Source organism: Osmerus eperlanus, chromosome 3, assembly GCF_963692335.1.
Source record: "Osmerus eperlanus chromosome 3, fOsmEpe2.1, whole genome shotgun sequence".
Taxonomy (NCBI): Eukaryota; Metazoa; Chordata; class Actinopteri; order Osmeriformes; family Osmeridae; genus Osmerus; species Osmerus eperlanus.
The window spans coordinates 16,609,569-16,635,932 of NC_085020.1; the positions used below are offsets into that span (position 1 = coordinate 16,609,569).

Below are 26,364 nucleotides of genomic sequence, written 5' to 3' on the forward strand. Positions count from 1 at the left end.
AGTAGTTGATGTGTTATAATATGTGCTTTTCTCACTTACTTAGAATGTTGTTAGTTGATGTTTGATTATAACTTCCCTTCAGGTAAAGTTAAGTCAGTCAATCTTGATATTAAAATGATTGTACCATACTAACAAAACCATTTATGAATGTTGTATTCTTATATTCTGAAGTTTAAGCATTCCATGGACAGTTGAAATAACAGAACTCAAAGCTAGAAGCCCACTTCACACCTCTAGGCAGATCTCAGGATGACGCCCAGGTGGGGAGTAACTGACCAATCAGGAATTCACCTTTACAAGGATATACCTCTTTCCTTGGGGAGTATAAAACCCCCCAATGTACAATCACTCCCGCTTGTTCGTAGGATTAAACTGAGGTGAACGTGTCACTCTCTAACCTATTCCTCTCAACCTGCAAATTCACTGAGCGCCCGGAACTTTGATGAGAGATTCCGCTTTCTATTCGTTGGACATAACGAACCATTGACTCCTTTCTTCAAACCGACAAAAGTAACTGCGATTTGCAATATTTCTTACTTGTGACATATTTACATTACATTTATGCATTTAGCAGACGCTTTTATCCAAAGCGACTTCCAAGAGAGAGCTTTACAAAAGAGCATAGGTCACTGATCATAACAACGAGATAGCCCCAAACATTGCGAGCAGCCAAAACATGAAGCATACATTGTGGAAAACCAAATAAGTGCCAAAGGGAAGAACCATAAGAGCATGCAGTTAAACAAGTTACAATTGAACAACATGAAACTCCCCACAAGAGTGCAAGAGTGTACCTGTAGAAAAAACAATCAACAGTAAAATATTTCACAGTGAGTACAATAATTTGAAACCGTTACAACTAACCAACAAGAGTAACAAGTCTCTCAATATGAGTCATTGTGATCCTGGAGGAAACATCAGGGCCAGCATTCCTAAGTGCCGTTGTACTCCCGGAACAAGTGCGTCTTGAGCCTTTTCTTGAAGGTGGGGAGACAGTCAGTGTCCCTGATGGAGGTGGGGAGTTGATTCCACCATTGGGGGGCCAGACAGGAGAAGAGCTTGTGTTGGGACCGGGCGCTCTTGAGCGGTGGGACCACCAGACGGTTGTCAGAAGACCGTAGATGGCGGGGGGGGGGGGGGGGGGGGGCATATTAGCATGTTGTGATTTAATTGTTGATGTTTGATTGTATTTTACAAATGATTTGACCTAACCATCTTTAGGTCAGTTGCCATTGATCGTCCATTGTTACTATAAAGGCCTACCTCTCCCTCTCTACCTCTCTCCCAATCTCTCTCCCTCCCCCCTTTACACACGCTCTACACAGCCATTGTGTAGCTCGCTCTCATTAGAATCTAGCCACTGTACTACTCGAGCCAAACTAACCCATAACTTATCTGGTATTTGTTCATTATAATTACCTTTTCCTAAATAAATCATTGTGTATAATATTCGCGTATCTCTCACATTATCTGATCTGCCCTACTTTCATAGAATCCACTACTTAAGATTAGTCTGATTATTACGAAGGCTATTATTCAATAAGGTTAAACAATGTTTCCTCTGTCCCTTTAACAAATAAGACGTTGTGCCCCCAAGAACTAGATACTTTATTATAAATTAAGTATTGGTAATCTTAAACGAGCAAACCCCGCTACAATGGCTTAACTTCACATTTTGATTGGCTGTAATGGGCAAACGGTTTCGAAAATCAAAAAACCATGTGATGGGCATTGTGAGGCTTGGTCTGAAGATAATCTCTGCCACATTTGGTGAAGATTGGACTATTGGTAGGAGGAGTAGAGAAAAAACGTTTTCAGAAATTCAAAATGGCGGCCGCATCAATTTGGCTGTTATCACAAATGATGATGGGTCACACAGGACGTCCCAAGATATCATGAGACAAAGGAATAACTTAATAAAGGCAAACAAATCAATAGTTATTGGCCAAAACACATTTTTGCTTCCTGCAGCCACGCCCAGTAATCACATGACACCAAATTGTGTGGACATCCTCAGAAGAGGGTTCTGGGTCATCATACCAAGTTTGGTGTTGACATCTCAAAGATTTGCTGAGATATGACCAAACTTACTGTTTAGTTGCTTTGTTGCCAATTTTGATTGGCTGTACCGGACAAACGGTTTTGAAAATCAAAAACTTTTTGATAACTACAGTGAGGGTTGCTCTGACGATGATGTGTGCCAATTCTGGGGAAGATTGGAAAATAATTGTAGGAGAAGCAAAGAAACGTGTTTCCTTAAAATTCAAAATGGCGGACAATCTATATAACCGGAAATTGACGTTATAGGGTGTGTTGAACTCGTCTTGATCCAGGGAATCCAACGGTACCTCATTCTTGAAAATCGGTCATACGGTTCAAAAGTTACGTGTGTAAACACAAGTCCAACTTTGACCAGTTGGTGGCGCTAGAGTGCTCCAATGGGTGACATGAAAATTGGTGAATATAAAGCGGGGACTGTGCTTAATGAGTGTGCCAAATTTCACAACTTTTTACCATACGGTTCTAGGGGCTGCCATAGACTCCAATGGGAGAAGTGTAATGATAAATATAGCTGCAAGCAGCAATGAGGTGGCCAAGCAGTCATATGACCCATAAAACATTTTACACATCATTAGAACAAGGTTCCGAGTCCCTATACCAAGTTTGGTGTGAATCCATCAAAGATTTGCTGAGATACGACCCAACTTCCTGTTTGAAGGCTTAACTGCACATTTTGATTGGCTGTAACGGGCAAACGGTTTCTAAAATCAAAACAACTTGTAATGGGCTTTGTGAGGCTTGGTCTCAAGATAATATCTGCCGAATTTGGTGAAGATTGGACAACATTTGTTGGAGGAGTGGAGAAAACGTGTTTTTTCTGTCATTCAAAATGGCGGCCGCATCAATTCGGCTGTTATCACAAATTATCATGTGTCACACACGGGATGTCCCAAGATATCATGAGACAAAGGAATCGCTTAATAAAGGCAAACAAATCAACAGTTATTGGCCAAAACACATTTTTGGTTCCTGCGGCCACGCCCAGTGATCACATGACACCAAATTGATTGGACATCCTCAGAAGAGGGTTCCGAGTCATCCTACCAAGTTTGGTGTTGACTTCTCAAGGATTTGCTGAGATATGACCAAACTTCCTGTTTGGTTGCTTTGTTGCCAATTTTGATTGGCTGTACCGGACAAACGGTTTTGAAAATCAAAAATCTTTGGATAACTTCTGTGAGGGTTGCTCTGACGAGGATGTGTGCCAATTCTGGGGAAGATTAAAGAAGAATTGTAGGAGGAGTAGGCTTTCAAAGGTTTTCGATAACATCGGAAATGGCGGAAAATCTATATAACCGGAAATTGACGCCATAGGGTGTGTTGAACTCGTCTTGACCCAGGGAATCCAATGGTACCTCATTTTTGAAAATCGGTCATACGGTTCAAAAGTTACGTGTATAAACACAAGTCCAACTTTGACCCGTTGGTGGCGCTAGAGTGCTCCAATGGGAGACATGAAACTTGGTGAATATAAAGAGGGGACTGTGCTTAATGTGTGCCAAATTTCACAACTTTTTACCATACGGTTCTAGGGGCTGCCATAGACTCCAATGGCAGAAGAAGTGTAACTAGAGAGGGTACAATTTCTGGGGAAATTGTAGGGTGTGCTTGCTTGCGTCGGTTGCACAGGGGTCTGTATATTTTATATAAAAATGCATAGGGCCTACTTATTATTTATAAAGATTACATAGATTTAAAAGCATCTTTTTTTTGCTGCTTATTTACAACTTACAAATACGAGTGAAGTGTAGAATGAAATATGATGTCTTCTCATTTCCCCTGCAAGAGGCAGCCTCATAGCTGAATCAAAACGAATACATTTGGCAGACCGGTGTAAAAATGGACCTAATCTCTATGACTTAAACGTCCTTTTAAGTTTTCCCTTCTCCTGATATTTTCAGGCATTTAGCCTACTCATATTGCATTCATTCATTAATAAAGAACCCCCTTTGAAGATTATTCTACGACGTTACCGGCAGAAGATAGACTCGCGATTCAAACAGTACCATCTGCTAACTGAAAATATTCCCCCAAAAACGTAAATAAGCTTGACATTTATTTAGTGGAAAATCGCTCCTTCATAAAAAGCTCACTGGTAGCGATCATTGTCAGTAACAACGCAAAATGCGATATATTGCTTGAAAGCAAGCTCAGAGACGTATGTAGAGTTGCTCGCTATATTTATAGCATAGAGTAGCCTACCAGACACCGTGAGCTGAGCTCGCAATGTAGCCATAGCCTACGTGACACTGCTTTTTATGACACACTTCAAAGATGTAAAGATGGTACCATTTAACCCTGTAAGAGCCCTGGTTGTAAAATTACAACGGCACTTTTAACTGTCTAATTGCTCTTTTTTTGTACATTTTGGGTGGCTCTTAAAAGAGCCGTTGTTGTTTGTGCTGTGGCTAGCACAGGAGTCGTCGGAGACCGTCTTGGATGTTTCCCAAGAACACATTGTTTCCAACGTGATCAAGGTGGACACCGTCGGGTCGGTACATCCGCACGAAACCGTGTCGTATTTGGGGGTGTTGAATACTCCCCATCCCACGGTCGGCCAGGAAGCTAGACACCGCTGCGTTGACTCGACGTCTTGCCCTGTCGATACCAGACGCGCTGGTGCTCCTCTGATACCTCCAGACGCAGCGTTCCAGGATATCCGAAAACACCAGCAGAGTGTTTGGGAACATCTCCATAATGACCCCCAGGTCTCGCTTCATCCGCCTCGTCAGGTCAATGCCGGTCACTTGGCCGAGGTTGTTTCCCCCGACGTGGAGCACCATTATGTCCGGGCTGGGAAGCATGCCACGCTTCTCACGGAGCTTAGGCACAAGGTCTGCCCACCTCATGCCTCTCACCCCTACCCATTCAATATGGCACTCCAGTGCAAGGTCGGGGTACAGTCCGACCTCCTCCGCGTGCCGCGCAAGCCAGTAGACCAACGAGCTGCCAACGATCCAGATGTGGGGACGACTTTGGTTTTCCATGGTGTGATATGATCCAACATCCAACATCTGCCTCTTATATACTAGGGCTTCCCGCTTCTTCTTTTTCAAACAATGCAAGGCTAACATCTGCCCGTTTATTTGCCGCCTGTTTCTGTGTTGTTTTTATTCTAAATATTCTGATTGGTCGTCCTTTTAGACAAATAGCTCTATATTATTTCTGAGACACTCGCGTCCTATTTTGTAATTTTACCGCCCTGATCGGCATCACTTGAGTAATGAGGGCAAGCGCAGGATTTTTGATTAGGCTACTTAAAAAACGTTATGTTTCATTATGCAAGATATAGAGGAGCCTATAGTTAGAGAATGATTTAGCAGTTTTATTATTACATTAGCCTATTTTATTTATAATTTTCAAAGTAGCCTAACATCAAACCTTTCTTTAGTTTCTTTTACCTTACATTTTCTTTTAGGGCTGAGTGGTCTCGGTTTAACATCATTATTTATAGCGACATCATTATTTATAGCGAAGTAGCCTACCGGACACTGTTAGCTCGCAATGTACAAAGAATGCTCCTGCAACAAAGTTGTTACTGAGTAACAATTAGCCAGCTAGACGCCGGGCAGAAGTTTGTAGCTAAGAAAGAATGCTCGTGCAACAAAGTTGTTACTTAGTAACAAGTAGCCAGCTAGATGCCGGGCAGAAGTTTGTAGCCATATATGAAGGCCTTCATATTTAATTGATTTGCCTGTGAGATTCGCTGATTTTGGGTGTCGAAGATATGATGGTTTCTGATCTGTATCAACAGTCTAGCCATGTAGCTACAGGGCTCGACATTAAGGCTTGTCCGAGACGAGTGGATTTTTTTGTAGGGCAAGTCTGGAATATTAATTTTGGCTAATTGCCCCACTGGACAAGTTATTAAAACTCAAACAAAATAAAATCCAATGTTATTTCACGTTATGTGCCACTCATTACGTCTATCGATTTCATTTGACCGAATTCTGCATTAGCAAAACACAAAAAAGTGGCTTCCTCCCAAGATCTCTACAGACCGTGCAGCTAATTTAATGTCAAGCTTATTTACGTTATTGGGGGTATATTTCAGTTACAGTACCAGATGGTAGGCTACTGTTTGAATCGCGATTCCATCTGAGATAGCTACTGCCGGTAACGTTGTTGTTAGAATAATCTTCAAAGGGGGTTCTTTATTAATGAATGAATGAGTAGGCTAAATGCCTGAAGATATCACTGTGGTAATTTGCATTACAAATGGATACGGACAACGTCTTAGTCTGCTGGCATATTTACTGAACTGCTTCCGTGACAACCCACTGATACATTTATACAGCCCCAGGTACGGGGCATCCAGAGGGTCATACTACAATCACGAGAAGGGAAAAACTTGTCATAGAGATTAGGACCATTTTAGAAAAAATAAAAAGTTAACACCAACATTTAGTAACTAAATCCATTGTTATGTCTACAAAATTATTTTAGATATAGTTTATGCTAAGTTTAGCTAGCTTGCAAATACTGAGGATGGCCTACCGAAGTTGAGTAAGCCAATGCTAGCTGTAGGATATACAACATTTCACTGGGTCTTGCAGCGCTGCTTGATTTACTGAAATTATTATGAAATGTTATGTTCTACTAGCCATTTGCCTACTTTAGCAAATCACAGTATTTCCCACCCCTGATAGTGTAACTGAGACGACACAGTAAATAATTTAGTAATAAGCTTTTTTATAAAGATGACAGATTTAAAAGCATTTTTTTGCTGCTCATTTACAACTGAAAATACGAGTGAAGTGTAGAATGAAATATATGTCTTCTCATTTCCCCTGCAAGAGGCAGCCTCATCGTTGAAACAAAACGAATAAATTTGGCAGACCGGTGTAAAAATGGACCTAATCTCTATGATTTAAACGTCATTTTAAGTTTTTCCCTTCTCATGATATTTTCAGGCATTTAGCTTACTCATTGCATTCATTCATTAATAAAGAACCCCCTTTGAAGATTATTCTACAACGTTACCCGGCAGTAGAAGATGGAATCGCGATTCAAACAGTACCATCTGCTAACTGAAAATATGCCCCCCAAAACGTAAATAAGCTTGACAATTATTTAATGGAAAATCGCTCATTTATAAAAAGCTCACTGGTAGCGATCATTGTCAGTAACAACGCAAAATGCGATATAGCCCTGTATGGAGAAGCTGCCCCGGTAAATTGTACTACTACGGTACAGTACTAGACTACTGCTGTGTTCGTCTTGGTACTGTAGCGATTGCGTTGGTTGAATTGGATTTAACCTTCCGTTGTACGGTTTAAGCTGAAATTAATTATTTTCATGAACAGATTGACAACGTTTAGGATGTGGCAATGAAGTTCAGGTAAGATAGACTTTTGATTTAAGTAAGGGGAGTGCCGAACATGTTGTGTAGATGTTTTTGTAGTGTCTCGCGTAGGCTACAGCGTTGCAGTGAGCTACAGTACACTGGTTTGAAACCACAGGTAATGATAATTTCACCCACAAATCGTTTACTTGTAATGTAATGTCATAATAAATCCTACAACGAAAATGTATTTGTGAGGAATGTTTATTTTAAAGATTGAAAACAGATGCATCATAGACCACTGTAGTATGTGTTGCCCGGGCAACAGAGGCTAATGTCATGATGCTAATGCTTCAGTGAAATAGTAGACTACCGTTTCCAAAAGTAGATGTGGGCCCCTTCCTTAATAATATCAGCTAATATTGTACATTACATTTCATAATTGTGTTTCACATCACAAAGTAAAATGAGTAAATAGTTATCACCCTGGCCTCTTTGCTTGTGGCGTTCCTGCAGCTGCCTTGCAGTAAAGCTATAGTTAGCCTAGCTATCCCCCATGTTAACAGACGTGAAACGAATGTTCTGCTACAGGTAGTCACGTGTGTTTTCGTGACGTTAGTGACGTAGTGACGTTAGTGACGTCAGTGACTGTGGCTAGCAAATTAGCCACCGTTAGCTTCACTTTTCACCACAAAAACGCAATTTCTACTTAAACCATGCAACGGAACGTAAATAAAAATACAACCAACGCAATCGCTACCAAGACGAACCTTTTGACACCGCCGCTGTGTATGTAGTCCAAATATTGACTGATCCTTAGGGGGGCGAAAATAAACAATAATAAATAAATATATATGTGAGAGAACAAAGGTTGTGCTCTCGCCGAAGGCTTGAGCACACCCAATAATAATACTAACAATAGGTGCCTCGCAGCTTCGCTGCTTGGCCCCTAATAATAATAATACTACCAATTACAATAGGTGCTTCGCTGCTTGGCCCCTAAATATAGCTGCAAGCAGCAATGGAGGGGCCAAGCAGTCCAGAGCAGGACATGGCCTCCATAGCACTTGTGCAACAATTAAGTCACAACAACCTGTTGCACTCATGCAACACACCAAGTTTGGTTGAAATATATGTTTGCGTTCAAGAGTACTGAGTTCAAAGTTATTTTTCTGGTATAACACTGCAGGCTCCTCTGCTCCTCATGGGAACGATGGAACCCAAGTTTGGTGACAATTGCGCAAATGGTTGCTGAGATATGCTCTTGCGCCTTGTTTGGCGGCTTCGCCACCGCTTTTGATCGTCTCTACCGAACAAACGTTTTTGAAAATTGAAAATCCATCTGATTGCTTTTGTGAAACTGGGTCTAAAGATCATCTTTGCCAAATTTGGTAAACATTGGACAAAAATTGGGGCGTGCAAAAGGTTTTTACACTGTTCCATGAAATCCAAAATGGCGGCCACGTCCAGTCGAATTTTATGAAAAGTTATTTTGATTGGCTGTCACGGAAAAACGGTTGTGGGGATCAAAATGCTCTACCATAACTTTTGTGCGGCTTGGTCTGAAGAGCATATCTGGTAATTTTGAAGAAGATTTGAAAAAAATTGTAGGAGGAGTAGTTTTTCAAAGGTTTTCGATAAAACCGGAAATGGCGGAAAATCTATAAAACCGGAAATTGACGGCATAGGGTGTGTTGAACTCGTCTCGATCCAGGGAATCCAACGGTACCTCATTTTTGAAAATCGGTCATACGGTTCAAAAGTTACGTGTGTAAACACAAGTCCAACTTTGACCAGTTGGTGGCGCTAGTGCTCCAATGGGTGACATGAAACTTGGTGAGTATAAAGAGGGGACTGTGCTTAATGTGTGCCAAATTTCACCACTTTTTACCATACGGTTCTAGGGGCTGCCATAGACTCCAATGGCAGAAGAAGTGTAATAATAATAACAAGAAAAGGTAGAAACACTTAAGTGGCTTCGCCGCTTCGCGGCTTGGCCACCAAATATAGATGCAAGCAGCAATGGAGGGGCCAAGCAGGACATGGCCTCCATAGCACTTGTGCAACAATTAAGTCACAACAACCTGTTGCACTCATGCAACACAAAGTTTGGTTGAAATATATGTTTGCGTTCAAGAGTACTGAGAGTTCAAAGTTATTTTTCTGGTATAACACTGCAGGCCTCCTCTGCTCCTCATGGGAACGATGGAACCCAAGTTTGGTGACAATCGTGCAAATGGTTGCTGAGATATGCCCTTGCGCCTCGTTTGGCGGCTTCGCCACCGCTTTTGATCGTCTCTACCGAACAAACGTTTTTGAAAATTGAAAATTCATCTGATTGCTTTTGTGAAACTCGGTCTAAAGATCATCTTTGCCAAATTTGGTAAACATTGGACAAAAATTGTGGCGTGCAAAAGGTTTTTACACTTTACCATGAAATCCAAAATGGCGGCCACGTCCATTCGAATTTTATGAAAAGTTATTAATAGTCAGGCTTGATATCTCACAAGACATCAACAGACAAAGAAATTACTTTATTAAGGTAAACACTTCAACAGTTATTAGCCAAAACACGTTTATGCTTTGGGCCACCCCCCCTTTTAGTCACATGACACAATCTTTGGAGGACATCCTCAGAATAAGGTTCCGAGGCGGCGTACCAAATTTAGTTTCACTGCCTCAAACAACTGCTGAGATATGACTTCACTTCCTGTTTGGTGGCTTTTCTGCTGATTTTGATTGGCTGTCACGGATAAACGGTTGTGGGTATCAAAATGCTCTACCATAACTTTGCGATATAGCCCTGTGTGTAGAAGCTGCCCCGTAAATTCTACTACTACAGTACAGTACTAGACTACTGCTGTGTTTGTCTTGGTAGCGATTGCGTTGGTTGAATTCGATTCAACGTTCAGTTGTACGGTTTAGGCTGAAATTAATTATTTTCATGAACAGATTGACAAAGTTTAGGCTGTGGCAATGAAGTTCAGGTTAGTAGTCAGATAGTTTCACCTATTGAAAGACTTTTGATTTAAGTAAGGGGAGTGCCGAACATGTTCTGTCGCCGTTTGACTTTCTAAACAGCTGTGTAGATGTTTTTGTAGGGTGCCTCGCCTAGGCTACAGCGTTGCAGTGAGCAACACTGGTTTGAAACCACAGGTAATGATAATTTCACCAACAAATTGTTTACTTGTAATGTAATGTCATAATAAATCCTACAACGAAAATGTATTTGTGAGGAATGTTTATTTTAACGATTGAAAACAGATGCGTCATAGACCACTGTAGTATGTGTTGCCCGGGCAACAGAGGCTAATGTCATGATGCTAATGCTTCAGTGAAATAGTAGAATACAGTTTCGGAAAGTAGATGTGGGCCTACTTCCTTAATAATATCAGCTAATATTGTACGTTACATTTCACAATTGTGTTTCACATCACAAAGTAAAATGAGTAAATAGTTATCACCCTGGCCTCTTTGCTTGTGGCGTTTCTGCAGCTGCCTTGCAGTAAAGCTATAGTTAGCCTAGCTATCCCCCAAGTTAACAGATGCGAAACGAATGTTCTGCTACTGTCACGCGTGTTGTCGTGACGTTAGTGACGTAGTGACGTTAGTAACGTCAGTGACTGTGGCTAGCAAATTAGCCACCGTTAGCTTCACTTTTCACCACAAAAACTTAACTTGAGCCTAAACCATGCAACGGAACGTAAATAAAAATACAAGCAACTCAATCGCTACCAAGACGAAACTTTTGACACCTAGGTTGTCTATGTAGGCCAAATATTGACAACGATTTAGGGGGGCAAAAATAAATAATAATATATATGTGAGAGAACAAAGGTTGTGCCCTTGCCGAAGGCAAAGCACACCCAATAATAATAAGAAAAGGTAGAAACACTTAAGTGGCTTCGCCGCTTCGTGGCTTGGCCACCAAATATAGCTGCAAGCAGCAATGGCGGATTCCTCCAAACTTTGCGAACCATTGAAAAATGTAAATTCTTTACAAATTGTCACTGTATATAAAAATCCATGCTGCAGACTTACCAATGGGATACCAAATCTGAAATGCAATACCATCAAGATCCACAAGGGCCTGTATTTCAACCCAAGGAGTGAAGGGAGGAGGCTTAGTGAGCCTACCCATTCCAGAAAGCCTTGTATCTTTGTGCATCAGGGCGTGGCCAGTAGCGTCACCTATGGGTGATGTTGGGCCATTTGTGGTGTGGTAGTTACTCTTAACCTATACTATCAATGTTTCAGGATTTGGAGAACTTATTACCATTGCATACAAAATCGGAAATGCAATACCATCAAGATCCACAAGGCCTTTGCTAAAGACCAAGGAATGAGTGGGGGCTTGGTCAGCCCACACTCTCCTGAAATGTTGTGTGTCTTGCCAAGCCCGCGCGTGTGTCAAGGGAAAGGCTGAGTGTGTGAGAATGTGGAGCACGCGCGCGCTGAGGAAAAGGGGAGATATTCATGTTTCAAATATTCACAAAAAATTGACCCTTTTCTCAGATTTGTGTACTCAACATTCTCAAGAGTTTTCATATGAACTTGTGATTGAATCAGAGTATCAGTTTTTGGCCGGCGGATGTGTAAAGCATTATTTTAGCGTTAGCGATAAATTTGATTTGCTTTATATCAATCATTTTTATAGGTATGAAGTTGCCTTTGCACATGGTAACATGTTGTAGTGTCTTCCACCGATATACCAACTTTGGTGGTGATATCTCAAAGATTTGCTGAGATTTGACCCAACTTCCTGTTTGGTTGCTTTGTTGCCGATTTTTATTGGCTGTACCGGACAAACGGTTTAGAAAGTAAAAACGCCATGGGATAACTTTTGTGAGGCTTGGTCTGAAGATAATCTCTGGTAATTTTGAAGAAGATATGACAAAAATTGTAGGAGGAGTAGAGAAAAAACGTTTTTCAATTAATTCAAAATGGCGGCCGCATCAATTCGGCTTTTATCACAAGTTATCATGTGTCACACACGGGATGTCCCAAGATATCATGAGACAAAGGAATCACTTAATAAAGGCAAACAAATCAATAGTTATTGGCCAAAACCAATTTTTGCTTCTTGCGGCCACGCCCAGTGATCACATGACACCAAATTGTGTAGACATCCTCAGAAGAAGGTTTCGAGTCATCATACCAAGTTTGTTGTTGATATCTCAAAGATTTGCTGAGATATTAAGTTTGGGTAGTGCCGAACATGTGCCGCCGTTTGACTTCCTACTGTAAACAGCTGTGGAGATGTTTTTGTTAGCTACTAGACTAGGCTACAGCGTTGCAGTGAGCTACACTGGTTTGACACCACAGGTAATGATAATTTCACCCACAAATTGTTTACTTGTAATCTAATGTCATAAATCCTACAACGAAAATGTATTTGTGAGGAATGTTTATTTTAACGATTGAAAACAGATGCATCAGACCGCTGTAGTATGTGTTGCCCGGGCAACAGAGGCTAATGTCATGATGCTAATGCTTCAGTGAAATAGTAGACTACTGTTTCCGAAAGTAGATGTACTTCCTTAATAATATCAGCTCATATTGTACATTACACATCACAATTGTGTGTCATATCATATCATCAAGTAAAATTAGAAAATAGTTATCACCCCGGCATCTTTGCTTGTGGCGTTTCTGCAGCTGCCTTGCAGTAAAGCAGTTAGCCTAGCTATCTCCCAGAAGTTAACAAGCTGCTAAACTAATGTTCTCTTAGGGGCAATAAAACTAATAACAATAGGTTTCCTCCTTACGTAGGAATCCTAATAATACCAACAATAACAATAGGGTTCTCCTACTGGAGGAACCCTAATAATACCAACAATAACAATAGGTTTCCTCATTACGGAGGAATCCTAATAATAATAATAATAATACTAACAAATACAATAGGTGTCCCTGATAAATAATAATATATGAGAGAGAACAATGGTTGTGCTCGCCGAAGGCTTGAGCACACCCAATAAATAATATATGAGACAGAATATAGGTTTCACCTTGCCAAAGGCAAGCACACCCAAATATATATGAGAGAGAATATAGGTTGCGCCTGTGGCAAGCACACCCAATAATAGGGGCACATTAATTACAATAAACATTGAGTCACGAAGCACAATATAAACAAACTGAATAGGAGTTTGCTAGCTACTAGTCTAGTAGTAGTGCTACTGTACCTAGCTAAAGTTAGTGCTAGCTGGAACTAAATTTCACGTAAGACATTAATAATTAGTTGGCCATGAACATCAATAAATAATACATTGCAAAAGTTAATTTAAATAGTCAAATGTATCAGATTTTTTTAAGGAGCGGCGGCAATGATGAATAAAGCAGAAAAGCTTTTTCCCAATTACTGCCATTTCGTGACTAACAAGGCAGACGGCAAACGTTTAACAGTGAATACATTTTTAACCGGTTACATTCTTAACTGCCTAGCGGTCTTTGCAGGACTGTAATAAACACGACCAATCATTAAGGTTGGGCCAGCACTAATGATTTGATGGCATTTTGACCGAATGCAATGATTGGATGGGCTACTTGTCTGTCTGCTTCCTGACAGTAGTCATTTGTTTTGGACGAGTGGCTTTTAAGGGAGGGGGTGGGATATTTTGGTTTAATTCCTTTCAAACTCAATATAAAATTGCTAGGTTTGCAAAACTTGACTATTGTGGTGGAAATCTGAGAATCAACAAAACATAGTCCAGTGTTTCCCACAGATTTGAAAGCAATTTGTGGTGGTGGGGGGGGGGCTCAAAATACATCCTTTGTTAATAATTTGTTACACAGAACTTTATTATATTAAATATTATTATATGGCAACGACAGTACGAGCGTTCTGATTGGCTAATGGGTAGTCATGCCAGCTGCGTATTGACCTCATCGCCGGTCACTCTCGGTTAGTAACAGTGCGTTCACACTGCAGCGGAGCGGGCGGCGCGTGGCGTCGGCTTCCAATTCATTTTCAATGAAACCAGGCGTTGACGCTCGCGTAGGGCATTGTGGGAAGGCGAGCGGAGCGGAGCGTTGCAAGTTGGATTTTCTCAACTTTATGTAAATGAGGAGCGTGAAAACGCTAGCGTTGGCCAATCGGATTGTTTTCTTGTTTCTTGTAACGTAGCAACCTTTGGTCATGATAAACATTTATAGGTTTCACAATTTCAAGATGGAGGAGAAACTTTTCGTATGTGTCTGCACACCCAGTTCTGTTCAGAACAAAGTTACTAATGTGACGAGCCTGAATTTAAAGATTACATTAAACTAATAATGCATGGTGCATGGTTGCCGATGTCGTCATTGTTCCTAGTGTGTTTTTATAGCCTACTTTTAAATTCAGTCTCGTCACATTACGTGACTGTTCTGTGCCACTGCTAGCCCAGCCTACAAACGACTGGTTGAGTGACCGGTGGCGTAACATGTATTCTACTGTAATCTTGCACTAGTAAAATCTTGCACTTACATAAATGTTGTGTAAAAGTGGTATTTTGATCGATATTGTGAGTACATGAACCCAAATCTGCACGCTTGGCCATGACTACAACAGTGACCTTAGAGAACTACAACTCTGTATTAACTTGTCTAACACGCCCCTGAGCGTGGTGTACTGTGGGAAGGCAAGCGGTGCAGAGCGTTAAAAAACGCTGCAGTGTGAACGCACTGTTAGTAGTTAATATTAATAAAAAATGATTCACACACCCAACCCAAAATACACACATTTAACACCCTATACAAAATTCACACCCCATTCAAGTCCTATCTGCCAGAAACGGAAGAATAGAAATGAGTTCCCTTATCCTGAGACCTGCTTTCTTACCTGCCTGTTTCTGCATGTGTTTGTCCACCTCATCTGTTACTTCAGCTGGCTCTCTCACAGCAGCATGTTGGATGCTGTCCTCCTCTACTACTCTTTTCTTCAATGCCTAATGAATCTATCTCTCTCTCCTTGACCCAGTCTTTCTGCTTGAGCAGCACTGGTTGAAGCCTGAAAATATTTCTGGGGAAATTGTGGGGTGTAGTAGTTACTGCACTACTACAAAAGTGTAGTAGTTAGCTAGCTCTACAATTTACCGGGGCTAGGTCTGAATCTACGAGAAAAATGGAGCTGCCAGCTGTAGGTATTTGCAGTTAGCAATGGTAGTGCTAAATAACTATTTAACTGGTCGGCTCCATGACGCCGGTAAGTAGGGCACGTGAGATGGCTCACCAAAAGAACGAAGAGGAACCCACTTGTCTAGCAGATTAAGACATGTTCATAGGTACCTAGCGAAAAGTAACCTCAACTATCCTAGACTTTTAGCTATGGTACTAATGCTGAGGGCTCGCTGATATCGCTGTCTGTCTAGAACAGCGTATCTATGCGTCGTTGCTAACGTGTGCTGACGTTGTGACTTGTGTGTATGTGAGAGACGCGTGATTGACCGAGAGACGGAGGGAGAGCAGGGAAAGGAAATGCAGCTGAACGAATACGCTGCGTGTTTTAAATGGCGTAAAAATAAATAAAAAAATAACAATGCAATATCTGGCGGCAGGTGTTGATTCTGTGGCCCACCGCCACAAATTAGTCTGTGTGGGAAACACTGTAGTCTCTAAATGACTTTGTATAAGTATTTATTGTATAAATACGCAGAAAAAGATTGAGGACACAGAGCACCCTAGCAGTCTGTGAAGCTCAGAATAAACATCTCACTCTCGGACAGGCCCTTTATACTAGTGAGTTCTGCAACAATGTGCGCACAACGCACACAGTTACAGCATGACAAGTTACAGCCTAGTCAGCAGCTAACAAGACACTCATATTACAAAAAGTTCTAGCTGTCTCAGAAACCTAACTGTAACTATTTAAGTTGGTTTGATTAATATAACAATTTCCATTACACTAGCCTGCCTTTGAATGTAGTTTTTCATACAGTTAACCTCATTATTTATGAGAATACATTTCATAAAGCTAGCTATAATTTAGCAAAAAAAAAATACAACTATTCAGGTTGTCTTGCTCACTTTGAGTTCAGCCATCATCTCCACAGCAGGACTGGGTCCAACTAGCTCTGTGCTCTGATTTTAATGAGTGATTGACAGCTCCCTGATCCAATTAAGCTATTAGTGCCAGTGTTTCCCACAGATAAGAAAGCAATTTGTGGAGGGGATCGCCCCGTGTCTGACCGTGTGTGTGGGGGGGTTGTTCCATGTTTAGATGTTTGCGGTGGTAAGAAAATTGTACAGAGAACCAATATAGTACACTTTGATCAACATAACATAAGCAATTTATGTTATGTCCCAGTCTGCCATAGAACCTTCTTTTATTGCGAATGCCTTTTGTTAATCACACTCCGCATTGACTTTGGTTCTGCAGTCCGTTGGATTATAAAGAACATGTTGAATATTAACTTTGCTGAGTGCCCAGTTCTTGAGCTGATTGTGGAAAACTAAACCCATTTAAATTTGTACACACACAGATTCCTGGCATTATTAGAGAGATAATTTATTACAGACAATTTGTTACAGACCTAACTTCATTATGCTGGTAAGAAACGGCTATTCATGTGTTAACCCCGATGAAAACTCATAAAAATTACAAGCCTATCCGATCAATAAAAAAAAAAATTAAGACTGTGGCTGGGTGATATGATATATATTGTTTGACAATAGACATTTTTCTATCGTTTCATATTATGCTCTATCGGTTATTGTCAAATCCCTCTCGCTTGTTACAGCAATATGCATGAATATAGAAAGCACAGTGAAATCGAGTGGTTGACAGCTAATATTAACCAATCTAATATCTGCATTAAAGCTGGTTTAGGCAAGTTTTGCTAAGCTAGCTATTTTAGCTTCTATTCCAAATGGTTCAAACCATAATATCCCACCCCCTCCCTTCAAAGCCACTCCCATAAAACACATGAACTGCCTGACTACAGAATTTCCAGGGGACTAGTCTTGTTAGTCCACGAGAGCGAGGGCTTTTGAGACAGCAGCATTGTTTTTTTTTCAGTAATTACTCCGTCGCATTCACATGTAAGAACACACACAACACTATCATGATGAACATAAACATGGATAACTATAGTTCTACTTTCAAGCTAGCATATTAGTATTGGGAAATTCTATAATAAAGTTTTAACTCTGAAATCTGGAACTGTATTTGCCAGTTCTTTTTCTGCCATTCTTGTGCCTTTAGCTCGGTTGTTTAGAATACCTCTGCCTAGCCTGGTTGAAAACTACATTAATACGCATTGAGTGCAGGGGCAGAGTGAGCGCAGGTACAGTGAGGGGAAAAATTATTTGATCCCCTGCTGATTGTTTGCCCACTGTCAAAGAAATTATCGGTCTACTATTTTAATGGTAGGTTTATTTGGACAGTGAGACAGAATAACAACAAAATCCAGAAAAATGCATGTCAAAACTTGCATTTTAATGAGTGAAATACATATTTGACCCCTCTCAATCAAAAAGATTTCTGGCTCCCAGGTGTCTTTTATACAGGTAATGAGCTGAGATTAGGAGCACACTCGTAAAGGGAGTGCTCCTAATCTTTGTTTGTTACCAGTATAAAAGACACCTGTCCACAGAAGCAATCAATCAGATTCCAAACTCTCCACCATGGCCAAGACCAAAGAGCTGTCCAAGGATGTCAGGGACAAGATTGTAGACCTACACAAGGCTGGAATGGGCTACAAGACCATCGCCAAGCAGCTTGGTGTGAAGGTGACAACAATTGGTGCGATTATTAGCAAATGGAAGAAACACAAAAGAACTGTCAATCTCCCTCGGTCTGGGGCTCCATGCAAGATCTCCCCTCGTGGAGTTGTAATGATCATGAGAACGGTGAGAAATCAGCCCAGAACTACACGGGAGGACCTTGTCAATGACCTCAAGGCAGCTAGGACCATGGTGACCAAGAAAACAATTGGTAACACACTACACCGTGAAGGACTGAAATCCTGCAGCAAGGTCCCCCTGCTCAAGAAAGGACACGTACAGGCCCGTCTGAAGTTTGCCAATGAACATCTGAATGATTCAGAGAACTGGGTGAAAAAGTTGTGGCCAGATGAGACCAAAATTGAGCTATTTGGCATCAACTCAACTCGCCGCGTTTGGAGGAGGAGGAATGCAGCCTATGATCCCAAGAACACCATCCCCACCGTCAAACACGGAGTTGGAAACATTATGCTTTGGGGGTGTATTTCTGCTGAGGGGACAGGACAACTTCACCGCATGGCCCTGACGACGGCCAGGGCCATGTACCGTCAAATCTTGGGTGAGAACCTCCTTCCCTCTGCCGGGGCATTGAAAATGGGTCGTGGATGGGTAATCCAGCATGACAATGACCCAAAACACACGGCCAAAGCAACAAAGGAGTGGCTCAATAAGAAGCACATTAAATTCCTTAAGTGGCATAGCCAGTCTCCATACCTTAATCCCATAAAAAATCTGTGGAGGGAGCTGAATGTTAGAGTTGCCAAACGTCAGCCTCAAAACCTTAATGATTTGGAGAAGATCTGCAAAGAGGAGTGGCAGGGTTCATACACATTTTGGCAAATGGAATTCCATGACATTTCGCCAAAACTCAATGCTGAATAATTTTCGGCATTTACCAATGCATTTAACTAATTTTGCATAAAACTGACTTAATATCTGTTTAATAATTGACTAATTAATAACTTTAACAAATTAATACATTTGCTTCAAACTATTGTATTTATGAATGAGATAAAAATAGGTTGCAGCACAATGAAAAAGGACAAGAACAGTTTTTTTTAATTTAGAAATGTGTATTAATTTCAGGAAAATTCGTAGTGGGAATAGTGGTAGAAGGATTCGTAGTGGAATTTGTCGTGGGAACAGTGGCTTGTCCTGGGTTGAATTAGCGGGGAATGAGTGTTTGTCTCGGTTGCGACGCGCTTAGGTGTTTTTTGCCTTTCATATGACTAGTTAGCGCAGCCTCACCCATATTTGAAACGTCAAACTCTTCCACAAAATGTACATTTTGCACATGATACGTTTTGAGCTTTAGATATCCACAATGAAAATTTTGGCATGTGTAGCCAAGCATTGTTGAATGTACATTTGTCTGGCATAGCTACTGTAATTGTAGCTAGTTTGCTAGTTAACGTTGTGCTAATGTCTGTGGTAAACCGTTACCTCCAACACTACATCATTGACGTGGTCAGCATGCAATATTATAACGAGATTGAGACGTGATAGTTGGAGGCAAACTGCAGTACAGCCTGTAAACAACCGCCAGGGATTCAGTATAGGTCTATAATGTACATAATGAGCTTGCGCAGTGATCCTTGTTCAGGGCATGTCAGATTTTGTATTGGAATATTTCTGTTGTAAAAAAGTATTTATTAATAACATGAAAATAACAAATTTCCACGACTTCAATATGTTTTTTAGTAGGAAGCTGTAGAACTGTTTCCGCCAGTTCTTCAGTTTTTTTCAGGTCACTAATTCTGTCGCAAGCAAGAGAATCGCTGGATGTTGTTCGAGAACAAGAGAATCACTGGATGTCATTCGCAAATCGGTGAACAAATCTTTTTGGTGAACAGAATCAAAGGATTCGAGTCTCTGAAAGGAATGAAAATGCCCATCACTAGAAAGGCATGAGGATGTGAGACTGCTGTGGACATCTGATTGTATTCTCTTATGGGCACTGAAGGCTCTTTTGCAGTTGGAAGAGCTGAACAGCAGAACAAGAAGAATCTGAACAAGGAACAGGACTCCAACATCCCCCGGCAACACTGGACCGAGGGCGCTCAGTCAAGCGATGGAGCGTTATTGATTTTTTTGCAAATTGTAGAGACATTTTTGTCTTGTCTATCTAAAATTTGGTCGCATATGCGAGTGTTTTACTCGCATTGTAGAGGGTTTTGTTTAAATAGTTATGTAACATTGGATAGAAGGGTTGGAGAGAAATGAAAACGGGTCGCAACACAACAATTATTTGAACTGCACAAATGCTCCTGTAAGGATTTGTAAAGACGTGAGGTCGGCAAACTTCCCCCCTTTTGAACAGAAACCTTAGCTAGACACCCACAACATGGCCCAGAACTCACTACGCCTTTAACAATGCAGTGTCTACGTGAACCTTCCAGTGAATTAGTAGTTTGCTACACTCCCAAATATATTTTAAGGTTGCACAGATAACATTTCTGAAGCACATGAGACCAAAATGCAGAGGCAGAGAAGTCGGAGGGGGGAGCAAATTGTTTCCAAGAAAAAAAACTCATCATCATGACATGAAAGCTGTGATCCGTCTCCCTCTGCCTTTTCTTTTTTCTCGGTAGAGGCGGAACTTAGCCTGTCTTTTATCTAGCTGTCAGTGCAGACCAGTGTTGCCAAAATAGTGAAAAAAGCTAAAAGCGCCTAGTGACTTTTTTTAAACAAACTTTAGCAACTTTCGAAATGTCGTCAGTAACTAAGTTGGCACCCATTGAAATTAAAGAATCACCAAAACGATGACATTTGTTTGTGCTGCTGATTTGTGCCTAAAAAACAAATACTGTAACTATTTTCTTTCCTTAGATATAACAAGTGTTTTCAGGAGCAGGAACAACACTCCTCCAACCCATTCCGTCTAAATCGCACAAAACCGGTGCAGTTCGTTTATGCTCGGTTTCTGCCATAGAAAGAAAGAATCCCATCTTTAGACGAGCAGAGCAATGAATTCATGAAACCGCCAGAGTTGCAGAGTATACTTATAATACATGACTTTGGGCTTAATTTTTCTTTCAGTTGCTTGAAAAAATCACGGATCCTAACTTTATGATTTTTTATAACTTAAATGAAGTTTAATGAAAATAAATCAATATAAAAAACTGATATAGATTTGGCATAGAATAATCATTATACCTGAATCATTAGACTAATAAAGGGAAGGGTTGTCTTGTATGACCCACAGCACATATTTTACAAAGAGACACATTTTGGAATTCTGTTGCTAGCTGTTAAATCTACATTTTGCTTCCCATTCATTTTCAATTGAAGTCACGTGACAGGCCTCGCAAGGCAGTGTGAGATACCTGGCAGCATGAACAGGAAGCCTAGCAAGGGAACAAACCCTCTGTGTTTATTAGGGCATTTGTGGACGAGCAGTGCAAGTATGTGGCCAGCCAAAACAAAACTAGCTAGTATAACACAGCTGGCATAGTATATGATATTCCCAGCACCACACAGAGCCACTCGTGAGGAGCAAATAGGCGAATATACGCGAATTTACTCGCAGCCAGTGGATCTAGTGTACTCATCGATCAGGCAACGTTCCCCGAACTTTAGTCTCCAATTAATTGGACTTGAGGTGATGAGCAAGAAGCAAATTACTTGTTTGTGTGTGTGTGAACAGATTTATCTCACGGGCCTCCCCTCCAATAGTGGTAGCGGAAACACTGTGGTTTTCATAATCATGAAAAGCTTAGCATAAAAAGTGTAATTGATGAGCCTACAATTCTTTTATTCAAATAAAAACATATAGCTTTAAAACGTGCGATATCTCTAAACAGTTTTTATACACAGTGATATTTTCAATTTGACTGAATCGGTGAGGTTGCAGCAAATGAATTATGCTGGACTTGTATAAAAGCAAGGCATTTGGAAAATTAAAAGAATACTGATTGAAGTTTAACACTGACTATTGCCTGAAATTGAAATTCAGTTTGACAAAACCAATGACCAAGTCAGGCCAGTAAGAAAGTAATGCAAACCCTGGGTTTTCCTGTAAGATAACATTGACAAATCACTCTCTTGCCTTATCCTTGCCAGGAGCGAGAAGAGGAAGAGGATCCTTAATCCTGAAAGCGACTTGGTTGAAGACTACCCAAAAGAAAATGACTCATTCAGGTAGGAGACCCAACCACCCCATTATTGTCAGTCTGCAAGTCACTATTGCTGCCATGTTAGATTCAGTAGCATTAAACACTAGGGGTAATTTTTACACCCCATTTTCAAATGCACGTAACCCTGTTAAAATAAAAAGTGAATCAGTTCATGATGTGTGCTAAAATGTTTTTTTTTTATTATCTTGTGAATTAGGGGGTTAGTTTATTTATTTATTACAATTTAACCTCAAACCGCTGATTGTTATTTTGATCTCTAATAGAAACTGTTGTATAATGCCATGCTCAATATTCGCGACCCATTGATGTCTTATGATAAGCAGGTTGATGAGCTAGATTAGTTAGAGCGAGTGAGGTAAGAATTTAACTGCTTGAAGAAATGACATCTTCTTGATTGCTGACACTGTTGTTACAGGACGTAAGAATGACCCTCCCGTTGGTTCGAGAGGGTATTGAAATGTTGTATTGTGTTAAAGTATTCACAGTGAAATTTCTTTGCCAAAAATAACATCTTGACACTCATGCCTCAGCAACAATAAAGCCACCTCAGACCCCTCCCGGAAATTTCTGCAGAGCTGCAAAGACAAACTGAAACAGGCGGAGGAAAATCGAAGTTCTGGTAGGAGTGCATTTCAACCTGGGTAGGAAGACTAGTCGAGACCATGCCATTATAGTATAATATATATATATTTTTCCTGTCAGTTACCCTTCTTCCTGCACCTCTCCAAGCCACTTTGTTTTACGGTAGCAGATCTGTGACCAAAGACTACAGCCAGAGCCATTCATTTCTAGACAGGTAAGACCATCTACAGTGGTTTTAGATGATACTCTTAATGTTTTTATGTCTTAAAACATTAAGAGTAAATACGTGCTTCAAATATTATTTTTTGTCATCTCCTGCACAGGCCACCCAGTACAACCCCCGCAAAAAGAAGTCTCATGATGCCCAATCATTCCACTCCTTTCAAAAAAATGCGTTCCACTACAGACTATGGGGGCTGGAATAGGCCCAGACCTTCCACCCTGGCGCAGTCCCAACCTCCTCTGCAAGGGTACAGACTGAATTATGTATGCTTGCTATTAAGAGAAAGCAGAAGAGCAGGATTTAAGTTGGGTCTCAAGTAGGGCTGGGGCGGTATGACCTAAAATTTATATCACAGTATAATTTGTTGCACGGATGGTGACTATCACATTTTTTCTTAAAATTTGTAGTCCATTAACTTCAATAGAAGGCAAGCCACACCACTGCGGCTAATTTACCGCATTCGGACGGATATGGATGGGGTACGGCAGGTGTGTCGCATTAGTTGCAGTGGTTGCACAAAAGAGCTAATATGTAGCTTTCAACAGTACATTTATGGAATCACAAGAAACTTAGTTCAATATTTGTTGTGAGGTATCTATAACAAATTATTAAATGGCTGAATACTCGATTCTGTTGGCCTACAATAAACATTTCACAATTCTAACCAACCTGGCATCTTTGCTTGCATGGCAACACTCTTCCATGCCGCATTTTTGACGTTTGTCTCTGTAAAAGTTGTCATGAAGACAAATGATAAAGCCTGAAAACGATGCTGTACTCCATATGTGCTAGGGATGTTCATGATTAATCATTAATCGATTAATTGCCGTTAAGGATTTAACCGCTAACATTTTTAAATAATCGATAACTTTTGCCGTCTCCATTGTTAGTCTAGAAATGGCAGTAATTGTGCCCCAGTATATTCATCATCACCGCAGCTGCTTCAGAATTGTATGAAATGTCATAAAGTTGTGACTTTACGCTATATTGGCTATGAGGATGTGGAAGATTGCTTGCAATATGTGCGCAGATTGGGGAAAATTGCTTGCGACGTTTGCCTAGATTGATTACAATATTTGCGTACGGTAATTTTATGCTGTGACTAATTTAATTTCTGGAATGCTCTACCGCGGTTAGCACGGTATAGTCATTATCCATATCGTACACCAAATACATACCGGTATATTTCTATACCATTCATACCGTCCATCCCTAGTCTCAAGCACATTATCTGTGCTATCACTACAGTGGTTGAAATGAAATGAACTCAATTACAACATTATCTCCATGCATAGGGCAAAGTGTGATGGTATGGTTTGAAATAAATAATTTATAATCCTGATTGCAGATTCTCGAACCTTGGAAACACTTGCTACATGAATGCCATACTCCAGTCTCTCTTTAGCCTGCCATCCTTCTCCAATGACTTACTGAAGCAGGGTATCCCATGGAAAAAGGTCCCAGCCAATGCACTGCTTAGGTAACTGCATCAAGTCAATCTGTCTGTAACTGACAAGGAGCTATTTTGTAATGATCACTTAAAATATCTGTAAGGATCATTCAGCCCCTCCCCATCTACAATCTGTGCAGGCGTTTTGCCCACTTGCTGGCCAAGAAAGACGTGTCTTGTCCAGAGATGAAGAAAGACCTGTTGAGGAGGGTGAAGAGTGCCATATCCTCCACAGCAGAACGCTTCTCTGGATACATGCAGAATGTAAGACTCCTTCTCACCTTATTCTCATTGAAGTTAAGGATAATCACGTCCAACAGTCCAGCCTGTTGTACTGCCCAGGAACACGGACACACAAATGCACACGTCTTCCTGCCTATGCAAATGTCAATATTTGATAAACCTTTTGATACCACTGGGAAAATGGACACATCATTGAGTCAATGGATAATTGCTCTCTTCTTTTTCTCTTTAGATCAGGCCTTTAAAAATACATATTTTTGTATTTCACAAGTCTTAGAAACTAAGTTAATAGAACTGTGTGTTAAAGCACAACACTATCTAAGTTAACATATTTTCTGAAAGCTGGAGACTGGCGTTGGTCACGGTTTGGAATGGAAGGGAGAAAACAGGACAACGGCGGAAATCGCTATTTAAAAACTGACTACGTCGTTAGGGCGGCAGGCGTGTGTTTAGGTGGCTGCCTTTAGGGCTGCAACGATTAGTCGACATTATCGACAAAGCCAACAAATATTTCTGTTGTCGACAAATCGTTTGATCTCATACCCCTTTTCCACCAACGCATTTTGGGTGCCGGTTCTGAGCCGGTGCTTAATCGCGAACCAGTTCTTTCTCTTTCGACAGACTGAGAACTGGAAAAGTGGTTTGTACGTGGTTCGCAAATAGCACCACTTCGGAGTTGGACTAGATTGTGAGCCAAGTAACAACCGCGGGGTTACCGTGACCAACAAGACCAACCGAATCCTTTGACCGCCATTGCTTTAAGTTTTTACAATTCATATTTCAGCTAAACGGTACTTGTAAATCAGCATCTGAATTAAAATGTAACGAGAAGTGGGCAGTGTAGTTGCTGAAAATGTGGTTATTTTATTGATGAAACGGATAATTTGTAAATTCCTCTGACTTTTCGATAACCTAGCTAGCTTAGCAGTGCGGTGCAGACACTAGTTGCTGCGTTTTATCATAATCCTATCAGATGAGTGAAATGACACACAAATGTTATGAACTATTGAGCCTATATTTAACACAAATGTAATACACAAGCACTGTACAGCTAAAGTTTTTAAAATGCTCAGATGATAATGCCAGTGTTGTCATACTGCTGCGAGTCCAAGGTATTGCGCAATAGCCAAGAAAAAACGCATCTCAACCTCGCGTTCTTTGGATTGATAAGCAGCCTTTAGACAGGCTCTGCTTTGTGTTATTATCAGCGCTAGCGTTGCTGGGAAAGATGACACGTATACAGTGAGGTAATGACGTCGCTCTGTGGTGGCTCTCCAGCCCGTGGAAAAGCAAACCGGTTCTTAGAAGGCTCCGTTCTTGAACCAGCTCCGAACTGGCTCTAGCACCAGCTCCGAACTAGCTCCCGGTTCACTTTTGTGGAAAGGGGGTATCATAGGACCTATTTTAAGTGCCTGCAATAACGTGATTTGACCAGTGCGGCGCTGTAGCACTAGACTAATGCAGCCCTCCCGTATGCTATCCAATAGAAGAAAACAGCGCTAAAATGTCAGCGTGTAAACGGAGCAGAACATGTCGCGTCACAAAAAATACTGTAATCTGTAATGCGTGCAAGGTGGAACTTGCTTTCCATGGGAGCAGAAGGTGCATGCTGGAACATTTAAAAAGGAACCATCCCGACACGAGAGGAGATGGAAACGGTGAGAAGTGCTCCAGCTGGAAC

At 40.9% G+C, this 26,364-nt stretch overlaps 1 protein-coding gene across 4 annotated transcripts in view; it reads left to right on the top strand.

Moving 5' to 3' along the window:
- The window catches only part of usp37 (ubiquitin specific peptidase 37), a 119,830-nt gene that overhangs the window by 27,864 nt on the left and 65,602 nt on the right, over window positions 1–26,364 (top strand). For all 4 annotated transcript variants that reach the window (XM_062457459.1, XM_062457458.1, XM_062457460.1 and 1 more), the window contains 6 exons: window positions 22,112–22,189; window positions 22,716–22,804; window positions 22,888–22,981; window positions 23,091–23,237; window positions 24,339–24,470; window positions 24,581–24,704. In XM_062457459.1, the coding sequence (XP_062313443.1) occupies window positions 22,112–22,189; window positions 22,716–22,804; window positions 22,888–22,981; window positions 23,091–23,237; window positions 24,339–24,470; window positions 24,581–24,704 (664 nt within the window). The remainder of the gene's footprint in view (window positions 1–22,111; window positions 22,190–22,715; window positions 22,805–22,887; window positions 22,982–23,090; window positions 23,238–24,338; window positions 24,471–24,580; window positions 24,705–26,364) is intronic.